We start from the raw sequence: 18,138 nt of genomic DNA on the forward strand, positions 1-18,138 counted from the left end.
CCAAAATCTTATGCCAAAATTCATCTTACTCCCATTTGACAGTCATACAGCCAATCAAGGAGTCAGTCGGTCAGTTCCAAATGTCAGACGTGGAATCGGCGTCGCGGCGCAGTCACAGCTTGATACAAGTAGCACAAAAGCACAATCAATGCATGCGCTGTGGTTGCAAAAGGCCAGCAGATGCCAACAACAACAGAAACAATACGTTGCTAAGCTTGCTCCGCACGCAACCTACTAACCCAAAAATAGTCTGCATCTTCAGCTTGCAGCAGCCAGTCAACTATTTAGCTGGGCTAGGAGCCAAACATGCCAGCCAGTTTCGAGATATTTATTATTTGTATACCGTTGCTGCTGCTGTGGTTGTTGTTACAGTTATAAAGCGCGCATTGCTCAAAGCCACATTTTTCAGTATGGAGTTACAGATCATAAGCAACAACAAAACAGCCAAGTTTTGTCGCTTGTGGCAAACTAAAGCGTAACAAAACAATGTGGCAAGTAAGCGCAAAAACAAAAATAAAGCACGTTAAAAGAAAGAAAACAGCATTAGAGCAACAATAGAAATTACAACGTTTGCAATGAAATGGCATTGGAAAAACTGCAGCAATGTTGGTGCACCGTTGGTTGCTTGTGGTGCGCCGTTGACTCGTTGGTGAGGGCACTAATGCGTTCATTGCTGCTGCGACTGTGTTGGTGGTGACGGCGGCGGCACTCGATTAGACTGCAACAATTTCTCTTTCAACCTCAGCGATTCCGGTGCAACACCTATTGGCCTGCCAGCCTTTATATGAATGTATGTACATATGTGCGTGTATTTGTGTGTCTTGGAAAAAATGCTTCACTTATTTGAGTGTTTATGCACAAAGCCAAAGCTTTGTGTGAGAAAATGGAAAATCGTGTAAATCGTTCACTTTCTATAACAAAGAAAATGGCAAAACAAATTAGCAGTGGCGAAATTGATTTGTCGTTTTGTAAAAGAAAATTCATTTTATTTTGGTTTTATTTCCTTTAAGCGAAATTCACTTAAGGAAGTCTGCTTTTAATTTTCTCAGATACTTTTCGTAGTATTTAAATTTTTTTCTTGTATTTACTTTGCTATTTATATAAATACATTTTTTTTATACCAGGAAATTATTTAAAAAATTAAATTTTTTTCTCAAACGGTAAACATTTCTCACGTAAATTTTCTTTAACAAAGGTTTAAGGCAGTTGAAAAGCTATGGAATTAGACTAGGGTTTTAACAAATCCCTCTATTACTTTTACCAGTCTAAATAATGTATATTTTTATGTATTTTATATTAAAAGAAAAATATTTAAAATTCGAGGAAATTATTGCAATGCTAATTTCCTAACTATTTGTAGCTTCATGGGCAGTTAAGTATCTAAAGAAGACATGTGAACTTTTTTTCGCAAAGTTTTTCCGTATTTTCACGTTTTTCATAGACTTCTACGAATGCTGTCAATACTTTGAATAATATTGGCACTAATGGATTAATAACATCCTTTCTATAAGCCATTGTGAATTAGTTCAGTGCTGATTCTTTGAGCAATTACTTAATAAAACAAATACTCAAGTACATCTAGCTTTTAGCAAAAACCATTTACGAATAACTTAATCGATTTTCCATTTGTAGCATGTATCTTGATTTTATCTGCAATAGAGGCATCTACAAATTTTAATATAATAAAAGATAATTTTTAGGAAATTTTGTTATTTCCCTATTTTATAACAAGAAAAGTTTTACACTGTTACATTCGTTGCCATTTTTATCGTGACTTAAAACAAAACAATAAAATATATACTGAAAATGTATAGAACTGTCTATACCATAACTAATGATTAAATAAAAAATTAATTTAACAAAATATCAGACTTTGACAAATATGTCGTGTTTTGTAAAAAAAATTAAAAGATTTTTTGACCTGCCGACCTTGCTGAGGGCGAAAAGCTCGCGATTTGCTTTCTTGCGACTATCATCAAGCTCACTCGGAGCCCAGCTGCTCAAAAGTAATCCGCAAAAGGACAACAAAGCTCCGACCCGTTCTCACTCCAACGACGGCGAAGCTGAGGTGCCCTACCCTGTCACCTTTCTTATGTACGTTATGCGCACAGAAAGTTACTTTCGAAACTATTTCATAAGGACACACATTTTAACAAAGACCTTCTGATGAAGAGTGTGATGAAATGTATCAACCAATAATATCTATATGACGCCGACTATACTATACATCCATGACGCCTACTATAGTATATTTAAGTGCTCCCGAGTACTGCAGAATTATTGGCGCTTAGTCAGTGTCGCTTTGGATCGAATAAGCGGATTAATTTTAATATATTTCTGCTACATCCAGAAGGAATTGTAACATATCTTATGTATGCAACATTGTGGAATAGTCAATTCTCAGTCATTATCTCTCTCTCTCTCTCTCTCGGACGCATCCGCAAGTTTTTACGAACCTGGTGTAAATCACATGAGCTTTACTGAACTTTTTGTGTAAGGTATGTCTCCCTGTCTACTTAGATGGATACGATTGGTACTCATGTAATAACCTTACCCACTGTTTGTTGTAGCGACATAAAACATCCTGCCACTATTTTTTGAGTTCATAGCCCTTGACCGAACTAAAATCCAAGCTCAATCCGGTTATCAAGGATCATCTGCCGTGAGAACTGAACACTTTCGTCTTGGTTATTCCATTTGGCGATACAATTAAAATATCTTCGTTTTCACTCCATTCGGTTTTTAGAGGTATTTATGAAGTAATGTGGAAGTTTCGTTCGTCCTCCTCTGTCTTCACAAATTCTTGGCGTAATTATTTAACTTCTACTGATTAAGTGTGATCTTACTTTCAGGAATTCTCCGACAACTAACCTAACTTTTTAAAAGTCCTATTGACTACTGGCTAAATCCCAGAGCTACGAAATAAGCATAAATTTTCAACCAGTTGCATTAAATTTATATAATATATATATATATATATATTTAGTATAAAAATTGATTCTGAAGTGAGAGAGAACAAGTGCAGCAGTTTTAAAAATTATATTCTAAAAATGGTAACATATACATAAACTTCAAAATTAATTTTATTTGTAGCAATATTTGCTTTTATTTGATTTGCAGCAATTAGTCTTTTTTTATATAATATATCAAAAAATACTTTTATTATTTGTGTCTGAGTTTCATTTTTAAATTTTAGCCAATAATCGTAAAACAAATTGATGCTATAAATCTGTCTGCATTTAATTTGAACTAATATTTATGATATTGCCTAAGTGAACATATAGGTATGCATTTGTATATATTTATATATGTGTTTATACTATTAATGTGCAAAGATGCACTCTTCATATATTGAACAAGCGACCGAAAGCATTTTATAGCACATAATCTGCCAATACTTATTTATACCAAGCTTATAGCTAGCTTAAAAACAAGTTTGCCGCTTAAGTCTTTAGATTCTGAGCAAATAGCTGCAAAAATGATGAAACATGTGAAATGAAAGTGAAAGGAAAATTAATTACCTAAAAGAAGACTGGAGTTGTGTGACATAGAATAAATGAAAAACGTATAACTGAAAAATATATAAAATAAAACTAACATAAACGAAGAAAAAAATTAAGATCCAATCATGCACTAAATGTATTTCCAAAAAAAAAAAGAAATAAAAGATGAAAAAAACAAGCAAAACAAGAAAAAAATTCAATAAAAATACTTATGTGTGCATTCTACACAGTCCGTTTGCCACAAAGTCAAGTTAAAGGTTACATCGTGAACTTGCCAACTGCCAAATCGATGCGGTCTCGCGATTCAATAGAGTTGCTTAGCTTGCAAACTGCATATATTATGTGCTCAGTGTCAACAATGACCAGCTATTCGCATCATCGCCATACACTCGCGCCACTTGCGGTGCGCAGGTTGAATATATTGCAGCTTCAACGTGTGTGATGCTGCCAAAAATGAAGAGGAAAAATGCGAAGTACTGCTAAAGTGCAAAGGCGACGGGCAAGCATACGTGATGAAGTCGTCTTGAGCTTTGAGTACTTTGTGATTTTGTGAAATATTATTTCTTACAATTGTGTGCGAAGTGGCGTATGGTAACATGAACTCTATATATTTCACATATGCAATAAAACAGCTTTGCTTGTAAAAGACTTAAGAAATTTTTGCAAAGAAATATATTTAATAATTTTTATATTTGTTTCAATAGCAAGGCTAATAATTATTTTTTATGAACGCCTGAGTTACTTCATAAGCAGCATAAAGTAAAATGAGAAATTATTATCTAGAGTCAGGGTAGTAGGGACAGTGAAGGTTTAGGTCTGGAGCTTTTAAAAAATTCCAAATTTAACAAATTATTACAGTTATAAAGAAAATGGTATGGAATTTATTTTAAGCTTTATTTAACATACATTTAAGTGAAAAAAATATATTTGTATTGACATTTTGATACAAAAAGGCGACTATTCGGACAATCATGGGAATCACAGATAAAAGTATAGAAATTTTGTTTCGGATACCTCGAATCGTCACACTGGGCACTTGAGGTATCTGAAACAGAATTAAAAAAGTTTATCTTAATATACTTTGGACGGACAAACTAACATTTATTTTTCACTTTTCTGGCAGTTTACTAGTATTATTTATCCCTAAAGTGTACCTTAAGCCAAAAATTGTTTTTTTCCTAAACCCCAGACTGTCCTAAGCCCTGGGGCATTAAGAAAATCGTGCTAAAAACAAAGTAAGGAAATAACTATATTTAATCTAATAATCTAATAGTAAATCTAATAATAAAAATAATAGCAGTCAAATCATGTCTTCTCCACCATGTGTTTGAAGGGTTCGTCTACCTTCGAGCTCAAATTTCGGTCCGATTTTTGACGATGGATTGCAAAACCACACATGATTGCACAATTTTATTATTCTTTCATTAACTAATTTTTAGACCCGGATATAGAAAAAACAATAACTAATTTTAAAACTCTGCCCTTGACGCGTTCTTGAATATACCACTCCCTGTGCGACGTAGTCGACTTCTTGGCAAGAGATTTCACCTCAGATCCTTAATAAAAAAAAAATTGTAATTTTATTTAATGTTTATAACCAAAATTATGTCTAGAAATAACTTTCTTTTAAATTTTTGAAAATCTGACAAAATGGCAGCGATTTAAAAAGAGTGGAATTTTCGACTATTTTCTGGCTATAAAAGACTGTTATAAACCCGAAACTTAAAACAAAAACACTGCTTTTAGGAAAACGCTTTTAAATTGGGGCTTGTTTGGGGCTCGGTATCTCTTAAACGAACATGCTTTTGATCAAATCTTTATTGTGTATCTTTCTAGTCATATTTACAATAGAAAAGTAGGCGATCTTTTAAGGTGTTGAGGGTCTTTATTAGTCCTTCCAAACCGTTAATACTGCACACAGCTAGCAGAATTTTTCACAAATTTTATAATAAAAATTTTGGCCTAAATTCGGTTTAGCGATATCTTGTTCTTGGTTTTTTCCCTTTTTATCCCAAATATTTATATTAAAAAATGTGGTATGTAATGCAACATGTAGTCTATTGCGTCTATGTATTCTTTTAATTCATTCGAAATAGGTATATACCTTTATCATTATCTACAACCAACCAATAATTATTCAAGTGAAGTTGTGAAAAAGTTTTTTAAGAATATAAAAACAGATTATTTTTTCCCCTGTAGAAAATTTAACAGTAGTGATTATGAAAACTACATGTTCATTGATGAGTAAAACTTGAAACCAAGGAAAAATTTTCCTATGGAAATCCCACATAGAAGACAGCTTCAAACCAAATGAATGCCACTCTCTTTCATCCAAGATTTCGGATTTAACAAAAGGAGCCGAGTGTACTTCATTAGAGGAACACCTCAGATCTCAAAATAGAACCAATAACGGCCGTACGACAAAATTACTTTGGGGTAGGGTGGAGAGACAAAAACATTTCTACTATTAAGAAAAAGGAAAATATAATAAAAGTCATAATTTGCCCAAGAAAGAATATAAAATAAATTGGCAAATAATATAATTAATACTAAAAGCTAAAATTAGCTTAAAATATAACCTTTTCATGCAAACGTAAAGTTTTAAGAAATAACAGTAAACATTTATTACCTACCTTTAGTATACTTAATTTTTTGATTACATATAGTCTAATGTAATGTATGTTATACAAAAATCATCTTCTTCTTCACTTTCCCATCACTACTTACCTCGTATATGCCTTCATATTTTAATTATTTACCGTAAATATTCTAGCCCAGTTTGCATACATACATACATACATATGTAAAGTGAACGATCTAGACATTGAATATATAATACTAAGCCGGCAGAGAATACCTACAATGCCATTGAAGCGTTGAAAAGTAAGTGTTTATGCAGCTGCACACCTAAACCTATAAATACACTAGTTACTATATATGCCTTTGCACATTAACATACACACATAAATTTCACAAATATGGTAGATATGCATTGAAAAGAGGTCGCTAGCATCGTCTCTAAGTTTTTTCTTGTACTCATGTGTGTATGTAGTTCAGTTTAGTTTTGCATGACTGACTGCTGCTCAGCTGAATGAAGTTCAGTTCAAAGTCAAGTCGTTACGTGTTTCTGTATAAACATATGTAAATTTGTGTTTGCTAAATGAGGAGCAATAGAGAAATTTAAAGCGTTTTGTTGTTGTAATAAGTGCAGGGAAAGGTTTTTTGTGAAAGAAATTTGTATACATGCAAATGTTCATTATGTGAAGGGAATGGATTTTTATGCTCTAAAAAATAAAAAAGCCGAGAATATATATTAATATTAATGGTATTATTACTATAATTTCTACTTCCGTGCAATTTAGCGTTATATGCGTATCGTACTTATCTTTGTAGTATATGCAGGATTTACCTACAATGGTATATCTGTTATATATATACTACGTAAATAGAAGATTTTTAATTTACTCAAAATATAGTTGTACGCTTCATACTCAAAATATTAACCAAATCCTCTGCTGTCTCTCTGATGCTAATAGGACCATTTTTAAGCACTGTGTCATTAACTTTTTCGATGTCATTGTCATTAAGATGATGGACGACTTGCGGAGGGCAAGTTTTTGATTAGTTCACTGTGCCGCTTAACTACTTGTGTACGTAATAAGGTAGACTCCCCAAAACACTTCTGCAATATTTTTAAAAATTCCATTGGAAACAAAAAAACTAAATAAAAGAAATTAGTTAAATCTGAATATTAGAAAAAGCATATATATGTTGCCTACATTTGTGCGAAGTTGCAAATAACAATATCGTACCCGTCAAATGAAAGAAATGAAGGTGCCGAAAGAGAGTGCTTAAAAGCAAAAGTATATAGTTGTTGCTATTTACTAGCAAGGGAAGGGAAATCTATATTTTTCACTTATTTCACCAAAATTAAAGTATAAACTATCAACTTTTTCATAGAAAATGTATTTTTCTTTGGCGCAGATATGAAACTGTATTACTTTTGCTATGGTATTTAGCACGTCAGAATTGCTGGCATAAAAAATTTATTGATGCCACTTGTATCTCATACTGAAAATAAATAAATTTTCATGTTATACTGAAAAAACAATAAGTGTACCATGTGTTGACTACGTAAAAACTTGGGGTACTATCTAAAACATGTAACAAATAAATTTTTAAAAAACAAAATTGTATAATCCACATCGGTTTTGTTACTGAGGAAGTTTTGAAGTAGTATCATTTAATAGCCCTTACATACTGTTCTTATTGATTTCAGATATTGTAATTACCATCACATCATTCTGAGTAAACTTCTTTTTTTATTGGTTTTTCTAAGTAATTCTCAACAATTTTTGGTCTTGGCAGTTTCCGTGAACACAATTTGTTAAAGTCTGTCATAACCATACCATTGTAAACTTCGACATCAGCCTAAATGTAGCTATTATTTTAGCAACACTGAAACATGCCTAGTTTTTGATTTCAAAAGATTTTTTTTTTATAATTTCTTTTTTTTCAAACTATTTTTTTACATTTTTTTTCACACCCTTTTTTATTTTTTTTTTTCAAACATTTTTTTTAATCGATTACTTTGGAAACACAACTTGCTAAGCTGGGCTATAAATTTTCACATCAGCCGAAATTTAGGTATATTTTTATATGGAAATTTAACTAATTTTTGGACTGTTAATTTTTTTATATATTTTTTTTCACAAGTTTTTTTTAAAACTTTTTTTAAATTTTTTTTTTTCAAATTTTTCAAAATTAATTTTTCAAACTGATTTTCACAACTTTTTTTTTTAATTTCTTTAACATATTTTTTCAACTTTAACTTTTATATTATTTATATTTTCTATATCTTAAATCTCTTAAAAGTAATATAATTATGTTAATTTACCTATTTTCAAAATATGTTTAAAAAAAGTTTGTTTTTACTTTGAATTGTGTTAATTTTTGGCTCTTTCAAGTTTATTCTGGCTTATTATTTTGCTAAAAAATTTATTATTTAAATTTCTCCATTGTATAAGAGATAAAATGGTTTATAAAAAATAATATGAAATAATTATTGATAATTAAATTGATTTAAAAATTAATAAAAAATAATTATATTTATACGAATGCATACTTCCACCTTCTATGATTAAATTCTACTTTACTTTTCCCTTAATTGCTGTTGCTTCAATTCATTAACGCTTCAATTCAGTTCTGAACTCATTATGTTTTGTTTATCTAATTTTCGAATAATTTTAAATTTTTTACATACATATTTATTGATTTCGAAACTGACATTGCATGTGCTTACATTTACTTGCATTGGCTTATGACTCGAAAACTTATTGCAAATAAAATCTAAGCTAATCTCAACGAAAAATCTTTGCACAGTAACTCCTTCGGGTCACTCAAGCTTCTTTGTTCATTGACCTCCACCGCAGCTATCGATGCACGCCTTTGTGTGGCACGTGGCACTGGATTAGACATAATCCACAATGACGTTTTGTACGAACTGGCGCCTAGCTGGCACCTTCACAACTTTAATGTGCCAAACAATTTATCATTTTCGAAAGACTGCAATAATTTACAGTAATAAAAACGCACAGCACACGGTCGATCAAGCGATTGGCAACGCAACTTCGCAACTATTCGGACAAGGCGAGAATTAAAATTAGAAAAATAAATAAGTAAAATTTTAATAAAAATCATACACCAACCATATTTATATACAAACAGTTATATGTGTGCGCTCAGCAACATTTAAATGCGCACAAAAAGTCGTGCCACATTGGCACTTGCAACCTGATAAACGAAAATTGATTGGCCACAAAAGATTTACGAGCGCACAGCACAAGCCAAAACGCAGTCAAAGCCGAAGTCAAAGCGACCAGCGGCCAAAATAGACAGGTTAAGAAGTCAAATCACCAAACCAAAGCGTCATGGCTGTGCTAACAGTACTTTGTGCAGTTATTGTTGTTGTTCTGCGGCGTACATTTATGGCTGTTATTGTTGTTGTTATACATTTATGCCATGCAAAACTGCACTTCACTACACTTTGATTGGCATTTGGAATATTAAAATATAAATACGCGTGCATAGCGTTTACTTTATTACCGCTGCGCCACACAGCTGATCGCTTGTCATGCGGCAGCTGACGCTATGGCTGACCAAATGGCATGGAGTGTTGCAGGCGTTGGCGTTGAATTGTAGCACTGACGGCGGTCAAAGTGCAAAATTGCTCTACAAACATTTGCGAATAATATATGCTAACAAACAAAAAAAAAATATATATATATTGTGTTTTTTAAAAATAACAAAAAAAAATATTATTGTGTTTTATAAAAACAAACAAAGAAATGTTAACGGTAGCACCGTAGCATAATACCCTTCACAAACAAAAAGTTTCCATACAAGAACTTGATTATAAGCGATCAGTTTGTATGGCAGCTTTATGCTATTGTGATTCGATCCGAATGATTTCTCCGGATATTATACCGTGGTTTTAGATAATAATGCACGACAAATTTCGTGCAGATATCTCGTCAAATAAAAAAGTATTCAATACTAGAACTAGATGACGATCGTTCAGTTTGTATGGCAGCTATATGTTATAGTTGTCCGTTATCGGCTGTACCGACAAATGAGCAGTTTCTTGTCGAGAAAAGGACGTGTAGAAAATTTCAGAGCGATATCTCAAAAACTGAGGGACTAGCTCGCGTATATTCAGACATGCGGAAATGGCTTGATTGACTCAGCTCATAATACCATATCTATATTTTATAGGTCTCCGATGTTAACTCCGGGACATTACAAACTAGACAGCAAACTTAATACACCCTGTTCAGGGTATAATTATTGTATTTTTGATTTTACTATTAAAAAAATTTTTTTCTGCCAAAAACAAAAGCACAAAAAAATTCGCATATTTTATTGTTATTGCTATGAGTTGAATGTTAAAAATAGTCAACACAATAACTGTAAATGTGGCAGTGGCAGTGTGACTCGCGCTTTGAACTACAATATCACAGGGTGAGTGGTCGGCGACAATTGAGGTTGGGTGGTGTTTTGTTACAAACAAATTCAAATATAATTTTTTTTATAGAAATTTTTGAAAGAATAAAGCATTTACCTATTATTAGAAAATGTGCTGACTAATTTACAAAAAAAATATTTTTAATTTTTTTTTCAATTTTTTTAGTATTTTTTTAATTTTCGTATTTGCTATTTTCAATTTAGTGAAAAATTTGCTATGCAATACTTTATTTATATTGCTTCTATTTTTTATACACAAACATATATATATTTATTATATTTTTCCAACCCCACAATGACTCAACACCAGCGTTTTGTACACCTTTTGTCAATTTAACGCTGAGTAGCGCTCATGTGTACATGGAAATCTGGCACAGTTATAGAAAAACAAATGCGAAAAAGCGTTTTTGTTCTACAATATCAATTGATCGAGTGGGTAAACAAAAGTAGGCTATGGTCAATATAATGACTTTCAAATATGAATATGCGATGAAAAATGTTCTCTCTGATATTTTGCGCTGATAATTTGATTAGTGTTGCTTGAAAGTGAGTGAAGTGATTGTGCCTTTGCAAAGTCGAAAACAACTCTATGTAAAAACATAAAGTGGTAAGAGATGGTAGAATTCGGAAATAAATATACAAATAAATTTTTTCCGTTGCTTGGAAATAACAAAATAGTAAAAAACATAAATTTTTGTGTTAAAATATCGATAAATCAGAAAGTTGCAGGTCTAGAATTATGAATACATTTGCCATAAAACTATTTGAGTGAATTAAAAGTTGTCAGTAACTATTCAATAAAAACCTCTCATGTATCCAAAAATGTAAGCAATCGACAAATCTCGATTAAATGGAGCGATAAACTGAAATTAATGGTAGCAAAATTTTTATAATGTTCGCTTTTGATGAGGTCTTGTAAATCTTTAAATCTACCAAATAAAACAAACAATAACTTTAATTTAAATCATTTAGTTTTTATGGCAGCTTAAAGCTATAATAGCCTGATCTAAATAATTTATTTGGAGATTACAAAATTGTTCTAGACAATATCTTATCCCAAATATCGTGAAGATATCTTGTCAAAAAAAAAGCTTTTCACACAAGGACATGATTTTGATAGTTCAGTCTGTATGACTGCCATATGCTATAGTTGTTTGATATTGATGAATTGAAAAGCAATAAATTAGGTGCATGACTTTGCTAAATATTGAACTCGCCAATGATATCAGCCTAACTGTAGGCTACATTTGTTTGATATTTTCCTTTCCGTCGATTTTTTTTAAATGTATGTATGTATTAAAGTATAATGATAACGAATTAGAGAATTGAGTTCATGTCTGCTGCAAGTAATTCTGAACCTCTGCAAAGGATAAACCTTTAATGCTTTAAACCCTTCTGGTTCAGTCAAAAGGTAGTGAAAATACCACGCAGAAATGAGTCTGCTTAATCTATTTTGTCTGCGCTGTTATCGAACATTTAAAGATCGTATACTCTTATCCAATGTTATAGCTACAAGTATTATAAATTTATTACATAAATCCAATATTTTGCTAATTAACTTTAAAGATGGCTGCATTAAATGAAGCGTAAGACCCCTAAATGTATGCTCTTCGAAATATAATATATCAAGATTCATATCATAAATTCAACGAAATTAGTTTGGGGAGTTACGAGATTAGATTAAGAGCTAGAACCTTTAAAATTCTGCTAAGACTATTTTTGAAATTTTAGATGCTCCAAAATACAATGAAAGTGTAATCTAATCGAATTTAAGATATTTTTAGTATTATACTAACTAACTAATAGCTCCAACTCTCAAAACTGGCAACCAATCATTCGCTCATAAGTCCTTATATTTCTCACCAAGACCTCAGAAGAAATAATATAATATCACGTTACAGAATAAAGTTTTAATTTACATACATTCATATATTTACAACAACTATCCCTCTCCTCACAATCCAATACATACTGACATACAAACTCATATCATTGACATTTGTCCTTTCTCTCTGCTCATTCCAGATATCCGATTCCCAAAACATCTCACAGCCGAATGGCACCCAACACACACAGCGCAAACAGCTCGAAGTGCTGCAGAAGCGCACCGCTAACGGTGCCGTACAAGTTATACGCGCACAAACCATACAAACATCCTCATCCCGCTCATGGTCCTCGTCCAATTCCAATTCCGCATCGACATCTGCCTCCGCCTCTGCCTCAGCATCGCCCATTTGCATGCAAACTAATGTTGTTGGCGGACGTAGCATATTGCACAATCACAACAACAATAGCAGTAGTAACCACAACAACAACATTAATAGCAGCAGCAAACATTTTCATAGCACATTGCAACAGCATTTAGCTGAGGCGAACACTCATTGGCTGCAACTATCACCGCCAACGATTGCCACCACTGTGGACATCAGCGAAGTCAGCACGGATGATAGTCTTGATAAGGCAGCTGCAACAATTGCCGAAACACAGTACATTGTTGATGATGGCGAGATCGATGCTGATGATGATGGCAATGGTGATAGCGTTGGCTGTGGCTTTGATGCTGACGTCAACGCTAGCGCTGTGCCATGCAATTATTCAATTAGTCGCAGTGGCAGCGCGGGCAGTGGAGGCGGCAGCAGCAAAGGTCACGCTCTGTCATCATCGGCCGCATCGTCGTCATCTACATTGCATTCGCAGTCGTCAGGGTTGCTGGTGCCCGATACGGCGCCAAGCTTGAAATTGAGTAATCTCATGGTAAGCTAATGACTGATCTTAAAGTCGTTTATTTTTTATTTACTTAAATACGTGATTGTTTATGTTATGCCGTCGTCGATAATGGGCTGGCTGGTTGAACTTGCCATACAGCTTACCGTGATTAATATCTAACGTTGGGTAAATCTCTTTAATTGAAAAATTGAAATCAGTGTAGCCAAAGCAAAATGTTAATTGATTGTGCGCTAGAAAAAAAGTCGAAAGCAGAAAACTTGTTTCCGCTTGCTGATTTAATTTATGTAGTGTAAACAAAATTATATAATATATTTTTGAAACTAATGAGCTTGTGACGCTAAAATCTTATTTATTACCGTAAACAAGTTTTCATTTTGACCGTGTTTGGCACACACTTTTGTTGCTTATATTTGTGTCACTTCTGGTTGAGTTAAGATTATCGAAAACTGATTCAAGCCCTACATTAACGTGTGCTGATTAAGCAGCTTAAATTTATGATTCAGGAAATTGAAATTTTAGAGTCTCTAAAAGAACAAATGCCACTTGACTTATATTTTTCAATAGACCAAAGGCGGTTATGCCAATTTTTCTCAATTTACAAAGAACAAGAAACAAAAAAAACGTTGATTTCGGCTGCATCGAAACTATAATACCTTTCACAGGTGAATTTCTTATTGCATAAAAGGGTATAAAAAGATATTTATTTTTTGATAAGAGGGAGGGGATCGATTTGAACAAAATATTCGGAAATTGCAGCTCTGCTATGGACAATAATCCTTGCCTAATTTTGTGAAGGTATCTTATCAAATAAAAAAGGTTTTCACACAAAAACGTGATTTTGATCAAACAGTTTGTATCCTATACTGGTGCGATCTAGAAAATTTCCTCAGATATTTTAGCATAGCCTTAGGCAATGATCCATGCTAAGTTTAGTGAATACATTTTGTCAAATAAAAAAAAATTCCTTATAAAAACTTAATTTTGATTGTTCCGCTGGTATGGCAGCTGTGTGCTATAGTGGTCCGATATCGGTAGTTCTGACAAATGTGTAGCTTCTTAGGGAGAAAAGCACGTTTGCTAAATTTCAGAACGATAACTTAAAAATGAGGGACTATTTCTCGTAAATACAGACAGACAGATAGACGACAGACGGACATGATTGAATCGACTCAGCTCGTCACACTGAGCATATCTGTATATATGTATTTTATAGGAGCTCCAGCATTTCCTTCTGTGTTTAGATTAGATAACGGCGCCCTTTGGTTTCATTGTGCCCGCCTCTATTTTACAGCGACTCATCTAAACCAAAGACTAAACCGTACATAGGCTAATACCTTGTTGCGATGACTTGGAACCTTTTTCTTGAAAATACAAAGCAAAAAATAAGTAGACGACGCGGTGTTTCCGCTGTAAGCCCGCATAACTGACAGTATCCAGTCGACCAAATCCACCATCTTGGGCATGCGAGAGGATAATAACAATTTCGGACATCTCTTCAGGGTTTATCCGCACAGAGCTGCTTGACTATCTTCGAATATGACAAATCGTTCAAGATAATTTCTCTCTAGCAAAATATCTGCTTACCTGCTTATGGCGACCATAGCTATAACTAAATATATAGGCTGGTTGTATATGAAAAATTATCTCTGGACTCCGTTCGAAATATTAGTTGACACCTTCTTAAACGAAAAGTTCGTATATTTGGTCAAAGAGTGCAGAGGCTTGAACTGAAATCTTCTTACAAAAACTTAGAAAAGAGTGAACTATGTCATACTAACTAAAAATGTGTAACAGTATCAGCTGTTGGCTGACGTGACAATAGTGGAGAAGAATTCCATGAGAATCCATGCTATATCCACTCTTCTTCTATCTTACACTTAATATATTTAATCAGGTATTTTCCTATTTATCACATTAGGTAATCTTGAAGAAATAACTTAAGTTATGAGAGTATTTTAGAGAACAGAAATAATAAATAGTCAAATATATGTCTATACTAAATTAAATTTAGGAGCTATTTGTTATCATAGAAGAACACTCCTTCTATATAAACTTTAATCTTGCAAGAAAACTCCGATATTGTATTCACATACGAACTGAAAAATAGTTAAGAAGAGATATACGTATCGTCTTCCGTGGTGTAGTTAGCAACCCTCCTGCAACTAAATATAATAATAAATATTATAAGTAAATACAACTTTGAACAACGGTATTTCGATTTCAAGTTAAGACCCGGACGCTTTGATTACAATAGGTCAATTAGAAATATATCTATTATTTTAGCATTAAATTGAAAGTTTTATTGAGCAAAGTTAGAAGACTCTGATTTAGGTCAAATATTCGCCATTTTGTTCGATAAGTTGTTGCCATTTCGAAGGTAATTTCATAATGCATGTCTTTTGAGTTGAAATTTTCATCAGCCAAATCATTCGCTATGCATAAGAAGAGGTAGTAACTACTTGGTTTTAGGTACAGATTCTAAAGTGGATGAATGAGAATTCCCCAAACAAGCTCCCGGAGCTTCTGGTGAGTCACTATATAAGTTTTCTAGCGTCGTTCTGATACAACAAAATTTTTCTTCTATTGGCCACAGTTGGCCGCTTCTACCTTCTGATATTCCAATTGTTGCCAATAAAGGCCTGAAGTAAGAGTTTGGCGGTAGGGGAACAGCTCATAGTAGATGATTCTCTGAGAGTCTAACAAACACCGTGCATCGACCACGACCGTTTTCACTTGACGTTGTCATAAGCGACCCACTTTTTATCACCAGTAACCATCCGTTTCAGAAAATTATTGTTTTTGTTGCAATTCAGCAACAATTCGATTCAAAAGATGTTTTTTCCATACATCGTGTTTCTTTTTGTATTCAGCCTTATTATTTAAATAGTTCCAAACGGTATTTGGTGCAATGTTTAGCCCTGGGTATTCGAAACAAAACTTACGTGATGGTTGGGCTTGACCTCTATATTATTCTATTATTTTTTCGATATTTTCAACAGCCTGGTTAGCGATATCGCTTTTATCGAAAAAAAAACTGTAAAATATGTTGTATTTTCTCTTTGTTGGTTTTTATCTTTGACGTGTCCTCAAACAATCAGGCAATCACAAAATTGTCTGTAAAGTGTTTTTGGTACAAAATCGTTTCTTCCTTACGCCATGTAGTAGATACCGATGGCACTTATATAAGACGAGACACAGATTACTAAAGACATCTATTGGAAAAATAGGGGTTTCTTTTTACTAGACCCTATACTATTTAACTTTACCCTCGTATGTTGAGTTGAGAAAGCTGAAATTTTCTTATATGCATTTTTATATGGTAGTGTACCTTATACCATAGCTTTCCAAACTACCATCCACAGTAAATTTTTGTTCCTCTTTAAAGCTTCCAGAGTTTTATTTGATTTTTGCAAGATCTCTCTGCAGATTTTTGTATGCCTTGGCTTTTATAAGTACATACTACACTCGTACTCGTATTGTGAGACAGATCAACCATAAATCATTTTAAGGTCTCCCAATTCTTAATCATCCTTATGAGTATTGCTATAAATATTACTAATAACTTCAAATTGAGTTATATATGTACATAAATACAACTTTGCAAAATTAAATAGTTCAACGACTCTTTCTGCTGTAATTTTCACGCTATTATATTTCCACTCAAAAAAATCGTAATTAAATTGAATTTCACCGGAAAATTTCCAATACTTAAGTATTTTTACAGTTCTACCAAATATAATTTGATTTATAATAGCAACAAAAACACGCTCATACAGAGATTCGTAACCACTGTATCAACTTAATTAACCACGCACGAATTTTTGTTATTGTAAATCTTCCAACGCTTTGTTGTCGCTTTAATCTTGTGAACGCCCACACAAATCATCGACAAGTTCCGTGCGCAGAAAATTGCCTTTCTTTCAACCGGGTTCAAATGCCCTTTTCGCTGCGCTACAAACACACACAAACATAAGTATGTATGCAATCTTTCACCAAACACGCCGTACCGAAGGCGGTCATAATTCGCATAACAAAAGCGTGAGCACCGCAAAAGCAAAAGGCCAAACTGAAAGCAAACGTGAGGGAGGCGAAGTGTACACGTCTGTGAGTTGGAAGAACGCGCCGTTTCTTGTAACCGTCGCTGATGTTCCGCTGCTGAGGCTGTAGCTAAACACACAGCGTTCGCAATTTTCGGTCATTGCCATGGCGGTTTTGCTGTGACCGACTGTGACGACGGTGACGGTGAGATTGAGATTGAAATTAACATAATCACGCGCAAACGCAAATCGCAAATCCCCCAAATCTGCACAAAGCGACCAACAAAGTCGACCAACTAACCAGCTTAACGACAGTCACTTTAAATGAAAACAAAGCAAAATAAACAAATCGCTATCAGCTTTAGTAGTACAACAACAATACGAGTCGAATTTCTAGATACCAAAATGAGCAACAACAACAGTTGCAGGTCACATGGAATGAAGTACCCGAAATAGTTATATATATATTGACTGTGTAATGGGAATTATTATCTGTATTCATTACTTTTGCTGCATAGTTTCATTATTGAGCAATGATTGCGTTACTTTGAGATGAAGCCTAACGCCACCGAAATAAACTGTCGTTATCATAAGACTACTTTCCCATGCTTAACAAATATCATCTGATAGAAACCAACTATATTTTTACGTATTTTAATACAAATCTTTATTATCGCCTTCGAAATAGGCTCTTTTCCATACATTTGTTACAAGGCTCGGCTGGGATGACCTTTAGTGTATTCAGCGAATTTTGAAGCTTTCGGTTTCGATTAATTTTTGGAGTGCCACTCGCCAGATTGTTGGGCAGTTTCGACGTCATATCTATAAACTCACGTCTCGTCACCACT

The 18,138-nt window shown here is 33.4% G+C and overlaps 1 protein-coding gene across 12 annotated transcripts in view; it reads left to right on the top strand.

Moving 5' to 3' along the window:
• The window catches only part of LOC106625289 (pneumococcal serine-rich repeat protein), a 118,243-nt gene that overhangs the window by 83,455 nt on the left and 16,650 nt on the right, over positions 1 to 18,138 (top strand). For 11 of the 12 annotated variants that reach the window (XR_011395493.1, XM_070106997.1, XM_070106992.1 and 8 more), the window contains one exon: positions 12,552 to 13,280. The exons of the other annotated variant lie outside the window; for it this stretch is intronic. Coding sequence is in view for 10 of the 11 variants with exons in the window: in XM_070106997.1 (XP_069963098.1) it covers positions 12,552 to 13,280 (729 nt within the window). In the remaining variant the exon portion in view is untranslated. The remainder of the gene's footprint in view (positions 1 to 12,551; positions 13,281 to 18,138) is intronic. 12 annotated transcript variants of the gene reach the window in all.

This window comes from Bactrocera oleae, chromosome 3 (assembly GCF_042242935.1).
Source record: "Bactrocera oleae isolate idBacOlea1 chromosome 3, idBacOlea1, whole genome shotgun sequence".
Taxonomy (NCBI): Eukaryota; Metazoa; Arthropoda; class Insecta; order Diptera; family Tephritidae; genus Bactrocera; species Bactrocera oleae.